Raw genomic sequence first — 14,503 nt, 5'->3', positions numbered from 1 at the left:
CTCTACAGGTTTGTATGATTCTCTTTCAGATTAAATCCACCTTGGGGCACTTATTACATCAAGATAGACTCCTAAAGATAATATAGGAAGTGGCATTCGTTTGCAAAAAGCGAAAATAAACACATCGTTTCACAAGACTATAGAGAATTAATAAAATGGAACCCACCTTATCGTGAGGCACCACCTTATCATGAGGCTTGAGACAGGGCGTGGTCTGACCATACGCTATGAAAAAAGCCGCAGTTGTAAAGCAAGTGAAAACTCAAGAACACCCCCCCACCCTACCCCCACCCACTTTTGTACAAGTGATAACGGGGACAATAATCGCTAGGGACAATACGCCTGGTAGCTAGGCAGGCTTTAGGGTCCCGTAGGATCGAGCGAGGGTCATGCGCAAAACGAGTACATTATCGATTAGTAATGGCTACCGAAGAATCGCCATTCCCGAATCAAAGACTCAATCGGCCAGAGATGTAGAACTCTGCCCAGTGTGGAGAACTGACGGACCGAACCGAGCACGCTCCCTGGAGTGTTATCGATTTAGTAATGTTTGATGAACATACTCGGCCCACAGAACTCTGTCCGTCCAATCTAGCTGGAAGGTGTCTGGTGCCGCCCACCTCGGGTCGGGGACTCGGGAGCAGAACGTTGGTGTCTGGTGATTCACCCCAGACGCAAACAGATCCACCTGTAACGACCTGTATAGAAAATCCCGAATATCCCCGGGTCAAGCCTCCACTCGTGAGGAGCGAGGAACCGGGATTCGAACCCACAATCATAGGTTTCTGGCGTGCTTAAGGGACGCAACACTGTACAGCGAATCGCGGCATGATCGCTCTCAATTCTAACACATTGATATGCAGTTTGATCTCCTGCTGAGACCATAGTCCCAGGGCAGTGTGATCGTTCTGAACGCCTCCCCAACCGGAGAGTGACGCGTCTGTTTGAACTGTGAAAGATGGAACGGGAGTGTCAAGGGGAGCCCCAGGACAGATTCCCGACCTCGGTCCCTCTGGGCCGTGGAGATCCCGAATGGTAGTTCCCAGAACTGATAACACCTCCCGTCGAAAGAAAACCTCAGGTATTTCTTGAACTCGGGGTGTATGGGTACGTGGAGATAGGCGTCTTTTAGGTCTATTGACGTTAGCCATTCTCCTGTCTCGACAGCTGAGATCACTGAACGCAGTGTCTCCCTCCTGAAGGACGGTACCTCTATTACTTTGTTCAGCCTTCTCAGATTGAGAATAGGCCTGAACCCTCCATCTTTTTTAGTGAATAGGAAATATGTTGAGTAGAAGCCCTGGCTTTCCTTCTTTTCATAAGAAGTGTGTCGACCTCGGCACGGAGGAATTCCGCCTTCTCTCGGGTAGCAGGCACCGGAGTGTGCTTTATCCCGGAGAAGGGGGGCGGATGATGTTTCCACCGAGGCAAATGGCCATCCCTTAAAATGGACGGGGTCCAGGAATTGGATGTAACTGTCTCCCATATTCCTTCAGGAATAGAGCCAGTCGGACGCCTAAGGGGACATCCAGCTTGAGGCAGTGGACCCCGGCTGTCAGCAGTTCGATAACTTGCGACTGTGGGTCCAACCGGGGGCCAACCGGGGGCCTTCGGGCGCTAATGGGAACCCAATGGGTCCCTGGCCCCGCGAAAAGCCTGCTGGCCTCGACCAGCTGCCTTGCCCCAGCCCCTGCCTCTTTTGCTCTTGTATTGGAAGCATACAATTGAGCAGCCTCTCGCACCACCTGTTGAGCCCCAGGGAAGAGGGTGGCACCCATCTTATACGGCAAAGCAAGGAGGTCTTGGCGTGTTGAAGTCGAGTATTTAGATACTGACATCCACAGCCTGCGCATGCCCATAACAGCGCACATCATCTGCGAGGCACAGCTACGAATAGCGTCCTGCGCAAGATGACTGTGAACTTTCGTTAGTTGCGTGGCCAACTCCAAAGAGTTGGCTGGCCCCTCCCCCGCTAACTCCCTCTGTACAGCCGACAGATACGCGGAGTGTACGGACACACGGAGCTGTTGGTATGCATTACGATATTGCTCCTCGAAGCATATGTGAGCAGCCTTCAACTCCGCACCGCACCCGGGAAAGGGGGGCAACCGTCGGCCCTGCTTGACCTTAGTCCCCCCCCAGGGTAACGGATTATTTTTTCCAAGCAGAAGTTAATCGACTCTTCCCCGAGAGATGAAGCAGACGAAGTCGGAAGGGGACGCCCGAAGGCCTGGGCCCTCGCATCCCCGGGCTGCACCCGGCCGGAAGCTGAGTCCTGGTCCCAAGGTGCCGGGGGTTCAAGGGAACCCACCTGGCTCTGGGCTAGGTATCCAGTAGTGGAAGCCTCGGCCTCGGAAGAGGCGTCTGGCTCCGCTAGGAAAAATTGTGCGTCGGTAGTGCACAGGCTGGCGCCCGCCACCCCTCCGCTGGGGTGCGACCTCAAGCCGGAGCCGAAGCCTGGTCTCGGATCCTCCCCCAGACCAATTGGCCTGCCTCGGCCGACGCCGGGTATAACACAAGGTCTTAAAGCCGCATCCGGCGCCGACAATGGGGAAGGCTCAGCTCGTAGCTCCTGCCTGAGCTGAGACTTCACCTCCTCCATCTGCGACTTAAGTAATGCAGAAAAGTCTGCCAAAGACGGTGCAAGTTGTTTATCACGAACGCACAGTATGGTTAATGCTCTTTGACACACAACTAATTATCGATGCGACAGGACAACTGCACGCGTCCGTTGAACTGCGATCGAAGTGTGGTCGACGTATAGTTTAGTTACAGAGCAACTCCCAGTATACAAGAACCAAAACAGCATGGTTAATGCTCTTCGACCCACAAGTAACTATCGATGCGACAGGACAACTGCACACGTCAGTTGAACTGCGATCGAAGTGTGATCGGCATATAATTTAGTTACCGAACAACTCGCCGTAGTCAAGGTAACTAAAAATACCATGGTTAATGCTCTTCGACACACAACTTATTATCGATGCGCCAGGACAACTGCACACGTCAGTTGAACTGCGATTGAAGTGTGGTCGGCGCATAATTTAGTTACAGAGCAACTTGCAGTATACAAGGTAACTAAAAAATATGAGCAGTACTATAAAGTATGGGAAGACGATGCATACACCGAATAACCATAATAAAAAAGCCGAAGTACTGCACGCAACAAAAAAACATAAGAATGCGTACATTCACCAACAGCTTTGTTAACATGTTATATGGCACGAAGTGTCGAGCAAAATGTCCAAAGTGAATGTCTTTTCTGAGAGATTAGTTGTGCCACCACAAGTTGACCAAACTGTTAGAGTCTTCTGTTGAGATATCTCTGAGATAATGCGAAGCAAACACTGAAGTAGATCTCCAAAAGCAGCCCTCCATAATAGCTTGCAGCGAACAATTACTGTGGAGTGCTAATGTTAAAGCTATGGCTCGAACTTCGTGCGGATGAGAGGAGGTGGGAGGTGCGAGTCCTTGTGCCTCCTAAGCTCTGAGAATGACTGCTCTCAACCAAAAGGAGAGAGTATTACGTGTAATCTCTTTCTTTGCATTGGTTGAGAGCGGTATGAACAGCCGTCAAAAATGTTGTCGTCGCTGTTCAGATCGCTGCAGGTAAATACGAAGCGCACAAACTGGGCACAGGGTGAGATCAGTGTGATCATGAGGGCCCATAATGGCAGACAAAGAAGAAATGTGCAAGATTCTCGAATTTTGGCCAGGAAGTTGATTTTTCGCTAAAAAATCCCATCTGAGACCAAGATGGACGATGCCATGGTTACGCTGATCGAACACAATCCACCCGACATCAATGGCATGTATTTCCGATACTCTTGCTGCCGTAGCCAGAGAGAGAAGGAAAGCTGTTTTCTGAGACAATAAATCGAACGCGACCTGATCTACAGGCTTGTAATCCTGACTAGACAGGTTGCGCAGAGGTCCCAGGCCAGCAGTCTGAATTTACGTGACTGATCTTGAACCATGAAGGCACGTCGAATCTGCTGCAACTACGGTACTTTAGTGAGCTTGTCGCCCGTAGGAGAGGGCACTACTGAAGCCAAAGCTGCCAGATTAGTCGAGATTGTAGACGCTTTGAGACGCCGAGATGACCGGAGATAGACTAGGAACTATGCCACCTGTGGTGGGACTGCTACCGCCGGGTTGAAGCCATGAGACCTGGCGAAAATGGAGAAAGTGGTCCACTTGTCATCGTACAGCTTATGAGTCGTAACTCGATGTGCCGACGAGACAAGCGCTGCTGTTTTAAGCCGAAATTATGATGTCACGCTCGGCTTCCCTGGAGTACTTGTCCAGAACTTCGTTGGTACGACCGTCAAACAACTGTTGCGATGACCACGGGGCCAGTAAGAGTGACCTGCCATGACGATCAGGTAGTTCAGTGCAGTCGATGTAACCATGGCGACATGCCGTAGTAATCTGCCCTGATACATATCGGGACTGGGCGAGGACATCCGAGATCCACCGTTGCATACAGGTGAGGACCGATGGCACCGTCCTGTCGTCCTCGTCCTGGGGTTCTTTCTCCTCAAAGTACACTGAGAGGGCCTCGATCGCTGTCGACAGCATAGCAGGCGGTTGTAGCTGGTGACGAACAGCAGTGTCTATGGATTCCAAATGCCTTTCTTCTACTAGAATCTTGGAGGGCGCTGGTTTCTTGAAGAGTAGCCCCCAATCCAAGTCCCTACTCATGGGTGACGAAAACGGCATGCCATAAATCGAGTAACGAGATTTACCAGGCGGCTTGCAGAAACTCTGCCCAGGCAGAGCAGAGGCAAAGTTCTGGTCCATATCTTGAGCCATGACTCTGAAGGCAATGGGAGGAGAAAACTGAAGAGACTGCGGTGTATCTCCGACCTTAAAGCCCGCACGCCTGGGTGTGTCATCGTCTTGTGATAACTCAGGGAGAAAGTTAGATAGCCAAGCAAACAACTCAATGTCTTTGGGAGGCCTAGAAGGGCTGTCCTCACAATCCATTGTCGACGTCGATTGTGGAGGCGTAGATAAAGGAGCTGGTGTACTGGTTGACGGTCCATGGACCCATCCTTCTTGGTCGACGCCATCGAGGCGAGGACCGCCGCCGTGATCTGGGCTATCAAAGCCGGGTCGATATGAAAGTGGGACGAGGGCGTCATTCTGTCATTATCTTCACTACGTTGCTGAACTCCCAGAAACTCCCTGCGAGAACGTCGCACGTCCCCGTGGGGACGAGGGCTACGATCTCTAACTGCAGAAGTACTACGATCCCCATCATAGTTATCGTCCGAATCGTACTCCCGATGACCACGAAGGCGATGAACAGCCTCATGTCGTTTACTGTCTCTCCACGGGGCACTCGACCTGTCGTCCCGACTTGAACGGAAACGACTTCTGTGTCCACTGTCGTCCCGCACGACGTCCCTTTCTTTGCTGGTAGAACGAGATACAGACCGCCTGGAGACCGTAGTCCCCTCATGTAACTTGGGAGGCTGAGTGACGCTCTCGATCAACCGATTGACGAAGATCAGTTGTGCGGGTAGTATCATCAGCAGGCAAACGGTCACGTGTCTTGTCGAAAATAGAAGTTGACTGAGGCGGGTCTTTATCAACTGATTTCTTCGGTGTGGCCGACTCGCCACCCCCAGACATGTTGCCACGTGTATAATCAAGTCGAACAGTGAAACACGTGTTGAACACAAACAATGGATTACCAAGGACTACATTCCAGGAGTCTACAGGTAAGACATATTTATTATTATTATTACTTTATTAGAAAAAAAATTGTAGACAAGCGATATGTACTAGCAGAATAAAAACTAGCAGTCTACCACGAAAGACTTTCTCAAGCGACCAGCTCAGAGGTGCGCTGAGAGATTTGTGACATGTCATAGGGAGGTGCGTGCACAACCGGACGGAAACAAGTTTTATGTTTACATTCCAGCTTCTGGCTTCTTTTTAAACGTGCGACTAGACGTGAGGGTATGAGCGATACCCATTTGTACGACTGAAAACAGACTGAAACATAGATATATCATTATGATAGCTCACTCGACAGATACGCACCAACAGCAAATGTGTAGGTCAGATAGTCTTGTTTGGCATCTGGGAAAGAACCTGATGTCCAGGTGGTGACAAGATGGTTCTGTTGTAGGCCAACAGTGATTGGTGGTGTGAACGCTGGTGCCTGGGTGTACACTGTTATAGGCCCCAAGACCTGCCATAATACAGAGCGTGTTGACTGGCGGCCGTTTCATATCAAATTAAATGAACTTTTGTCCGTCAAACTTCAAGCAAAGTCATGCAAAGCCTCCATTTCGTTTATATGGGCAAACCAATGTTGATATTTCTCTGACATATACTTGAATATTTGTGTCTTTTTGACAATGTCATTATTTGGTTCTTTCTACTTTCCTGTTTAGTGTAACATCATTTTGTAGACATTTCATATGTATGCGTGTGTCTGACGTACCTCAGTGACAGATAATGCAGCTTTATTGATAGCTTTTACTGCTATATAGAACTGTTGCCCTTCACTCAGATGCGGATGGAAGCCTTCATAATGAGGGTGGTGGTGCGTGGATGTGTAAGGCAGAATATCTGGAGCTGCTTCACGAGATGGATCAGACATCAGTCCTAGCTCATAGTCATAAATACCACTCTCAACATCACTGCTAGTCCAGTTGACAAAGAGCTGGAAAAGAACATTTGCAATGTGATAAGAACCGATTGTAATTATCATAAAATGTATGATTGAAAATACTTGATGTCACAATGAAACTGTCATTTCAGACTAGGACTCACGTGATGTTTCTGGGACATATAAAACTGATTGATAGAGCGGAGTCGGAAGGGTTGATGATGACTGCAGGAGGAAGCTTGGTGGATCACAGTTGAACCATTGAGGTGTTTGTGAAGGGGTAGGAGAGACAAGCTTTGATTGCTTGTTACTGCTGATCGCATTCTGCAAATATAGACTGTCAAGATACACGAGTACAGAAGCATTTGTTTGTGAGTACTAACATATTCATAAGCTAGTATATTATTCATACATTTCCTGACAAGTATTTTCTTCGATCACTGTGTTTTGGGTTTCAAGTGTGGTAATACTATACCTGCAATGAGTATCTGGTTCTTCAATCTGACTCCTCCTCCTGTCTGCAGTGACGAGCCACACTTCCTCACCATTCGTCACCAGACCTTCAGTAGTGTGGGAGTTAAGGACAGCAATCTGTCTCAGTGACGGTTCTGTCTGGTCCACAGTAACTCCATCAGAGCAAACAGGAAGAGATGGCTCCAGGGCGCGGTTGAAGGCTACGACTGTGATATAGAACCTGCCTTCAGAAGGGGCCGTCCAGGAGACGTGAGTGGAGGATGTTTCGGTCACCTGTGTGTAATCAGTGAACAGTCAGATTTTACACAATAGCCAGCAACCAGAAGACGCATAGTAACGATTTCATGAAAATAATAGTAATTACTTAGTTATATTTCATGGCTATCACAAATGTACTCCTATTTTGCATGGGACAAACAATTAATTCCATACTTACATTGGGTGATGGCAAATCAAGTCCAAAATTCCTTATCTCAAGACAATGACCAGCATATCCATACTGGTAAAACGTGACGCCACTTTCCCTATCAAAGAATCCCTCCCAGTGGGCATGGAGCTGCATACTGTCTTGGTAGTCAATTTCGGGATGGCCCCTTTGCCCATCTTGAACAGAACCAGGGTGAGGTGGACTGGAGTCAATGGTCACCTAGTCAAATATAACAGTTGAATAGCATAACACAACTTACCAAAATGCGTGCAATTGTCACTTCCATGTGTTAACAAACATACTTGTTTAATCTCAGAATGTTTTACAAACCTTAAAATCTAGGGTTGTTCTGAGTTTTGCACGATTCATCACCATGACTTCAAGATAGTAATCCGAGTCATGAACCCCCTTGTTCTTGTCATGAAAGATCCCTCCATGTGTCAGGTTGGCTGATACAATCTTGGGCTTGACCTGGAAGTGCCTGTGGTAGCATCCAACCCCAGGAGTGCAGTAACAATTAGGACCTCTGGCTGCAGTTTGGTATTTAGTTTCACATTCCACCAAGTCCTGTATATAATTTGTTGGACATTATATTTTGGTGCTGTTAACATTTCACATTTATCATATCAATCAATTAATGTGCAAACAAAGAGTGCAAACCAACTATTTACCTGTGCCTCACCCTGCGCAGAAATGCGCTCCACACCATGGACCAAATCTTCCCCTGTGTAGTTATCAAATAGTCGCCAGGTAACTGTCTCCAAACCACTGTGATCATCATAACTCACCCATTCGATACTGCAAGTTAAACAGAGGAATACATAATTCGTTGAATGGTGTTATGGATAACAGTGATTATCATATTTGAGGTAAACTCACAAATTGACAAAATTAACTTACAAAATAGGTATGAAATGAAATGATAACATTAGTTTCAATGAACAAGAAACATATTTCTTAATATAATTTCAATTTCCTGGCACAACAAACACATCAGTGCAAGTAATTCAAGACAGAACCTTTCAGGAATAGGCCCAAGGATCAGCTGAGTGATTTCTGATATCCTGTTCCCACTGAACCTATCCATGCATCCCACTTTTCACTGTGAAAATTACTTACACCATTTGATTAAATTCATCTATCTTGTGTACACTGACATTCAGCCTGTCGCCTCGGGTCAGCCACAGGTTCTCAATGATAGGAGGCGATGTGTCAATGTGGACCGTTACCGTCTCCTCCAGATACTCCCCCCGAACGTCATAAGCTCGGATCCAGTAGCGGAAAGTGTCCCCGTCAACCAGAGTGGGTGAGATTGTATGGGACTGGTTCAGGTAGAGGCTGCTGAAGTCTGGGTCATCTGGAACTGTTTCTATTGAAGTACCTCCCTTGTGATCAACTTTGTAAGCAGTTTTTATGGCAACAATTCCTGTAACAGATAAGTGTTAAAATTAACATTATCAGCTTTGCTCCTTGAATTTGAAACCAGATTGCTGATTTAACATTAAAAACCTTCGATAAAGATTAATTGTTAACGTGGCCATTTCAAATATATCAAATACATCAACAATAACGCAGCCAAGGCAACGTTAAGTAGTTTGAATGTATAAATCATTAACTGAAAGCTATATCCATTCATTGTTTACATGTGTACGTTGCCTGGAACATGTCAATTCTACAATGCAACGGGCATGGATATTCTCGAAAAGAGACGTAATTGAGACAATGTCTCGAAAATATCACCTTGTAAACTGGGGATTTTATCCACACCTCTGCTGTACCCTTGGTCATCATACTCCTCGTCAACATTAGAAACTGGCAATACCCTTTCCAGCCATCTGTTTTGGTAGTGTAGCGTGTTGATGTAGCGGTTGTTCCAGTCGATGTTAACTGAGTCTGATGTCCACTGCCAGTCCCATGAAGATATCTCAGCAGCTGACGTCACACGTAAGACAGTGTTGGGAGTCGTCTCTACCTTGGATTCTCCATCATAGATGATGATTCTTCTGCCACTTTTGAAGTTTCCAGCTTTGTCAATAGCTGTAATTTCTATTGAGAATATCCCCTTTTCTTTGAGATGTATCCTGCCTGTGTTCTGACACCAGAAGTCACATAAGTCATGTTTAATCATATAAAGATTTTTTTAAACTATGCCAACTTACTACTAACTTCTATGTTGTCCAGATGTTGGTTAAGGCTCTTTAAATATAAAAGAAACTGCTTGAATAATTTTTAACATGCATCTTACCTGAGAGGAATTAAACATTTGCATTTGTTTTATAGTTTTCTTGCGAATTCCATCTTCACTGACAATAAACTCCATTTCAAATACTTGTAATTCGAACCGTCGTATGCCAGATGTGTCGTCTCTCCATCCATTCCAGTAAACACTAAATGATGGCTGTAAAACATCAAGAAAACACATTTATACAGTTAAAATCATACCCCCAGTGCCAAGTACACATAGCCCTGACATTAAGTTCAAACTACAATATGCATTGTGTCTCAGCAACGAATGTACTAGGGTATAGTACGTTTCTAACTTTGTGTTTTCAATTGCAAATGGTGTCTATGCTAAAAACAGCTGTACAGCATGTAAATATTCAAAATGCCGCGATATTGTATTCAAAAGTGTGGAATGGGATATACCACCTGTTTGAACTATATTCTCACCTGCTTACTTGTCTTGGCAGCAATGAACATATCAGCAGAACATTCCCGTGTTGCAATGCAGTGATATGGATTTATGTAGTCGATACCTATTCTCACTGTTGCTGTCTTTGTCTGGCCAGCGTAGAAGTGTGTCTGCACAGTGTTTTTTTCCATGTCCTTTACTTTCACAAACCCACCATTTGAGGCCTCAAATTGAAATTGCAGCCTGCAATAAATCACAATCATTTAATACAGTGATTTTCAAAGTCAATTTTCTTGGGATGAGAAATGTAAGAACAACTGACATATAACAAATAATCAATCACACAGCAAATGTGAAATAAAGAACAACTATCTGTCTGTCTGTCTGTCTGTCTGTCTGTCCATCTATAAGCAAATCTAAATACATGGGCATTCTAAGCGATTTATTCGTAATAGGCAAGTTTGTCTTACACATCCCCTGTTGTTAGCTCTGATGACTTGAAGACATTAATGATTTTGACATCTCCATTGCATTTGAAGAGACCTTTATGGGGGGCTAGCTCAGAAACGTTCTCACAGTTGATGGACGTTGAGAAACTGGTCATCTCTGTGATATCTGTAATAATAAAAAGCATTTCTAAGTAGCTACCCATCAAGTCTCATCGGTTGCATGCCTCCACATAGCACATAGCTAACATGACAAACAATAAATGTTACATATGGTAAGGTTACATGATTATGATTTGTGATGAGGCTATCTTACCTTTCTCCATAACAGGTAGCAACACTTGACAGTGACGAATAAAGAAACAATTTTTCGCAAACACCTGGTGTCATCACTGATTTTCAGTGATCCACTCATATAATTTCCACTGCTTTTTTTCCTCTTTCGGTAGATAATCCATATTGAATAATCTTTCGCGATGACGATTTAATGTCAACGGGGAAATTTGGTTTAACGTTTATTGTCAAGACATAATATGAATTATAAAATAAATTTTGAAGCATTGACGTTTCTGCTGAAAATCGGAAGTTGTTCTTGAACTTTATATCACAGTTTATTATATACCTTTGAAAAGGTTTAATGCAAGTTTGCCTTGCACAATTCCAACACTGTAGCCATCTATAAACTTATGTCTGGTTGGCAGTAGTCCAGAAGGGATAAAGTTGGTGTGAAAATCATAGTTAATGTTGTGAATGTTCTTCAGGTTTGTCCATGAGTCCTCCTGACCCTCAGAGTTGTTAGGGTCGACTGGAGCCTCGGCTGTTTCATTTCCCTGGCCGTGCACAACTATCCTGTTCCATGGTATCAGGGGTGGTGTGTCAACTAAAGGGTTGAACGGTAAAATATCATAGTCAAATAAATGGTACAAACGATGATGGTGTTAAATCAAAGGTATGGGTTAATGTTGGAGTGTTATCACAATCAATAAGTGTTTGTGTATATTTAATGGAATTGGAAATTTTAGTAAATTGTATATTTATATACTTATCCTATCTCACACTTTGCATTTCTTCCTTTTTCTTTGATCCTATGTTGGAACGTGCTTGAATCATGTTTCCAGCTTCTAAAACTAAAAATAGCCGCCCAAGCCCCCCTGCATCTCCATGGTTATGTCCAAAAGCTAGGTCAATTACGTGCCTCTCGTGCACGCTGTGCCTGCTTGAACTGACCTCGTGTGCGCCTCTACCAATTCATTCTCTTTCGCAGAGCTTATTAGGCTAGAGTAAATGAGATGCGGGGATGGTCGGGTGGGCCTATCACGTGTGAGATAGGATAAGTATATAAATGTACAATTTATACTAAAATTTCCCAATTTTTAAACTTATGCTATCTCACACTTTGCATTTTATCCCACAGTTTGATGGTGGGCCGCAGATACCCTAGCCTGTATAGACTACAACTGTGAGATATGCATGTGGAAGCTGGTTCAAGACAGTTTAATTTTGAATTTGTTTCAGAATTTTGAAAAACTGTCTAGCGTCTAAAGACATGAACTCGTGAGCGGGAAAAAATACACACGATCAATCGGTGTTAATGATCCCGATAGGTTACTTAAACGAAACAGCATGAGATCGGGTGTACATGCCAAATGTTTTTTCCCGTATGTCATTGTACATATAGAATGACCTCGTAGCTATAAATCCATAAGCGAAATGGCAGACGACTTGAAATCGATCCTGGAAGGGCATCAATTCTTCAAACAAAACACAGCAACTATCTCCCAGGGACCATAGAGTGAGTTAGGTTTGGTAACTCTTTTAACGCTTTGTCATGGTTATCAAACACGTCCGAGTGTATGAAGCGAACCAAAAACGAGAAGAGGAACGATCGACAATATTCAATAGCAATGGACCTTCGTACCAAAACCCTACATCACAGATACCTTAAGCACACGTGAGTGGAATAAAGGTTCGGGACACCGATCTTTTTTGTTGTTGTGTTTGTTTTGTTTTGTTTTGATCGGCCGCACCGAATGGTGACTTCATAAATTAAGACTAAAAAGTCTCTACAGATGAGCTAATCCACCCTCCAAAAGGGGCTCAATCTGGGAAACCCGAACAATCAAAAAACATGTAAATGTTTATTGATTTATTCTGTATATACAATTGTAACCCGCAAGGATTACGCAGTATAACTGTTTATGTTCTGCGTGAACTAGGGTGAGACAGTTGTTGTGCCAACACCAACGAACCGAACTTGTTGAGCCCTTGTACGATTGTGACTGAATGTACACGATTGACTGCACCGATTGGTCACTTCGTAAATTTGAGCCGATACCAACTGACCAACCTTGTGGAGCCCTTGTACGTCTGTGACTGAAATTTCTTGCAGGTAGTGGGAAGCAAACACAGTATCCGACTTCCAAAAGCACCCTTCCATGATGGTTGAAAGGGTGCAGTTACTATAGAGGGCCATGGTGGAAGCAACCGCACAAGTCTCGTTAGGATTGGACGTTGTAAGTGGAGGCAGCCTGGCGAAAGTATACGCTCACAGAATGATGGAGCGGAACCAGAAGGATAGTGTCGTTCGAGAAATTTCCGATGTAGACGCGGTTGACAATCGGACGAAAAGTCTCTCTTCCGGGAACTTCTGTGGAGGCGCGACGCATAGAGATACATTCGAAGCGCCCGAACAGGGCACAGAGAGAGGTCTTCATGGTCGTTTGATCCCCAAAAAGCCGAGAGCGGGGGAATCATAATAGCCGATCCGGTTGTCCGGGAAGTTGGTTCTTTGCCACAAAATCCCAACCAAGCCCCAGGAACGCTTTGCCACGTCCGGATATGTCAAACTGGACCCTAGTGACATCCAAAGCATGAATTTCACTAACCTGTGCGGCAGTGGCCAAAGCCAACAAAAAAACGGCCTTCAGCATAACTGTGTCAAAATCCTTCTCCGTCGGTGATTCGTAATCACCGGAAACCAGTTGTTGAAGAATAACGTTTAGGTGCTACGAAGGAGGCCGAAAACGAGCAGCTTGGTCGGCTAATTTGTAGAAACGGATGAGCGATTGTAGTTCTGTAACCGTGGAAACCTTTGCACCGGAAGTGGTGGCAATGATGGAGTTAATTGCCGCGAGGTAGGTTGACAATCTTTCGTTGGCGAGCCTTAGCAACGTGGGGAACCAGTTGCGGGTTGGCCAATAGGGCGGGACAAAAATCAGAGACAGGTGATCGGTGGCTGCTACCTTCTGTAGGGCCCAGGGAAGGAGCCCCATCGGGGGCAAGGCATTGAGACCTTTCCACGAGATCGCCAACGCGTCGTGCTCCAAAGCCCTAGGGTCGGGAATGGGAGATACGAATCAGGATAGTTGAGCGTTGAAACGGGTGGCAAAGAGGTCTACTTCCGGGGCCCGATAAAGTTGACATATCCATTGGTACGATTGTGGATGAAGAGACCACTCGGTTGGTGATGGTCTGTCCGGTCGGGACAGGGAGTCTGCTATGACGTTGGATATCCCCGGAATGTGCCGAGCGCGGACATGTATGTTGAGGGAGTCGATGAGACGAAAGAACTCGAGAGCAAGTGAGAGTAGGGACGTCGACTTCGTGGATCCCATCCTGTTGATGGACCATACAACCGCCATGTTGTCGGACTGGATCATGAGGGATGTTGCCTTGAACTCAAGATTGTTGATGTGAAGACAACGTTCTACGTCGGACCACCGCCCTGCTACTTGCCGATCTTGAAAATGTGCTCCCCAACCGACAATTGAAGCGTCAACAAACAGATGGAGGGACGGGACGAATCGCGTCAAGGAGACCCTGTCGCAAACGTTTTACGTGACCAGCCGCCATTGAAGATGAGGGTGGAGATTGAGCGGTAGAGAAATCGGCGTGTG

General features: G+C 45.7%; 1 protein-coding gene across 4 annotated transcripts in view; it reads right to left on the bottom strand.

Annotated features, from left to right (window-relative positions):
• LOC124123006 overlaps nt 1-14,503 on the bottom strand; it is an 84,672-nt gene that overhangs the window by 39,081 nt on the left and 31,088 nt on the right. For all 4 annotated transcript variants that reach the window (XM_046486245.2, XM_046486253.2, XM_046486260.2 and 1 more), the window contains exons 12-24: nt 11,230-11,487; nt 10,632-10,776; nt 10,200-10,404; nt 9,775-9,927; nt 9,270-9,621; nt 8,649-8,955; nt 8,201-8,327; nt 7,860-8,096; nt 7,539-7,748; nt 7,104-7,375; nt 6,793-6,952; nt 6,461-6,682; nt 6,055-6,205 (exon numbers count right to left, since the gene is read on the bottom strand). In XM_046486245.2, the coding sequence (XP_046342201.2) occupies nt 6,055-6,205; nt 6,461-6,682; nt 6,793-6,952; nt 7,104-7,375; nt 7,539-7,748; nt 7,860-8,096; nt 8,201-8,327; nt 8,649-8,955; nt 9,270-9,621; nt 9,775-9,927; nt 10,200-10,404; nt 10,632-10,776; nt 11,230-11,487 (2,799 nt within the window). The remainder of the gene's footprint in view (nt 1-6,054; nt 6,206-6,460; nt 6,683-6,792; nt 6,953-7,103; nt 7,376-7,538; nt 7,749-7,859; nt 8,097-8,200; nt 8,328-8,648; nt 8,956-9,269; nt 9,622-9,774; nt 9,928-10,199; nt 10,405-10,631; nt 10,777-11,229; nt 11,488-14,503) is intronic.

This window comes from Haliotis rufescens, unplaced genomic scaffold (genome assembly GCF_023055435.1).
Source record: "Haliotis rufescens isolate VD_foot unplaced genomic scaffold, xgHalRufe1.0.p SCAF_3, whole genome shotgun sequence".
Lineage (NCBI taxonomy): Eukaryota > Metazoa > Mollusca > Gastropoda > Lepetellida > Haliotidae > Haliotis > Haliotis rufescens.
Note: the sequence above shows the minus strand (reverse complement) of the source record. Positions and strands in the feature narration are given on the sequence as shown.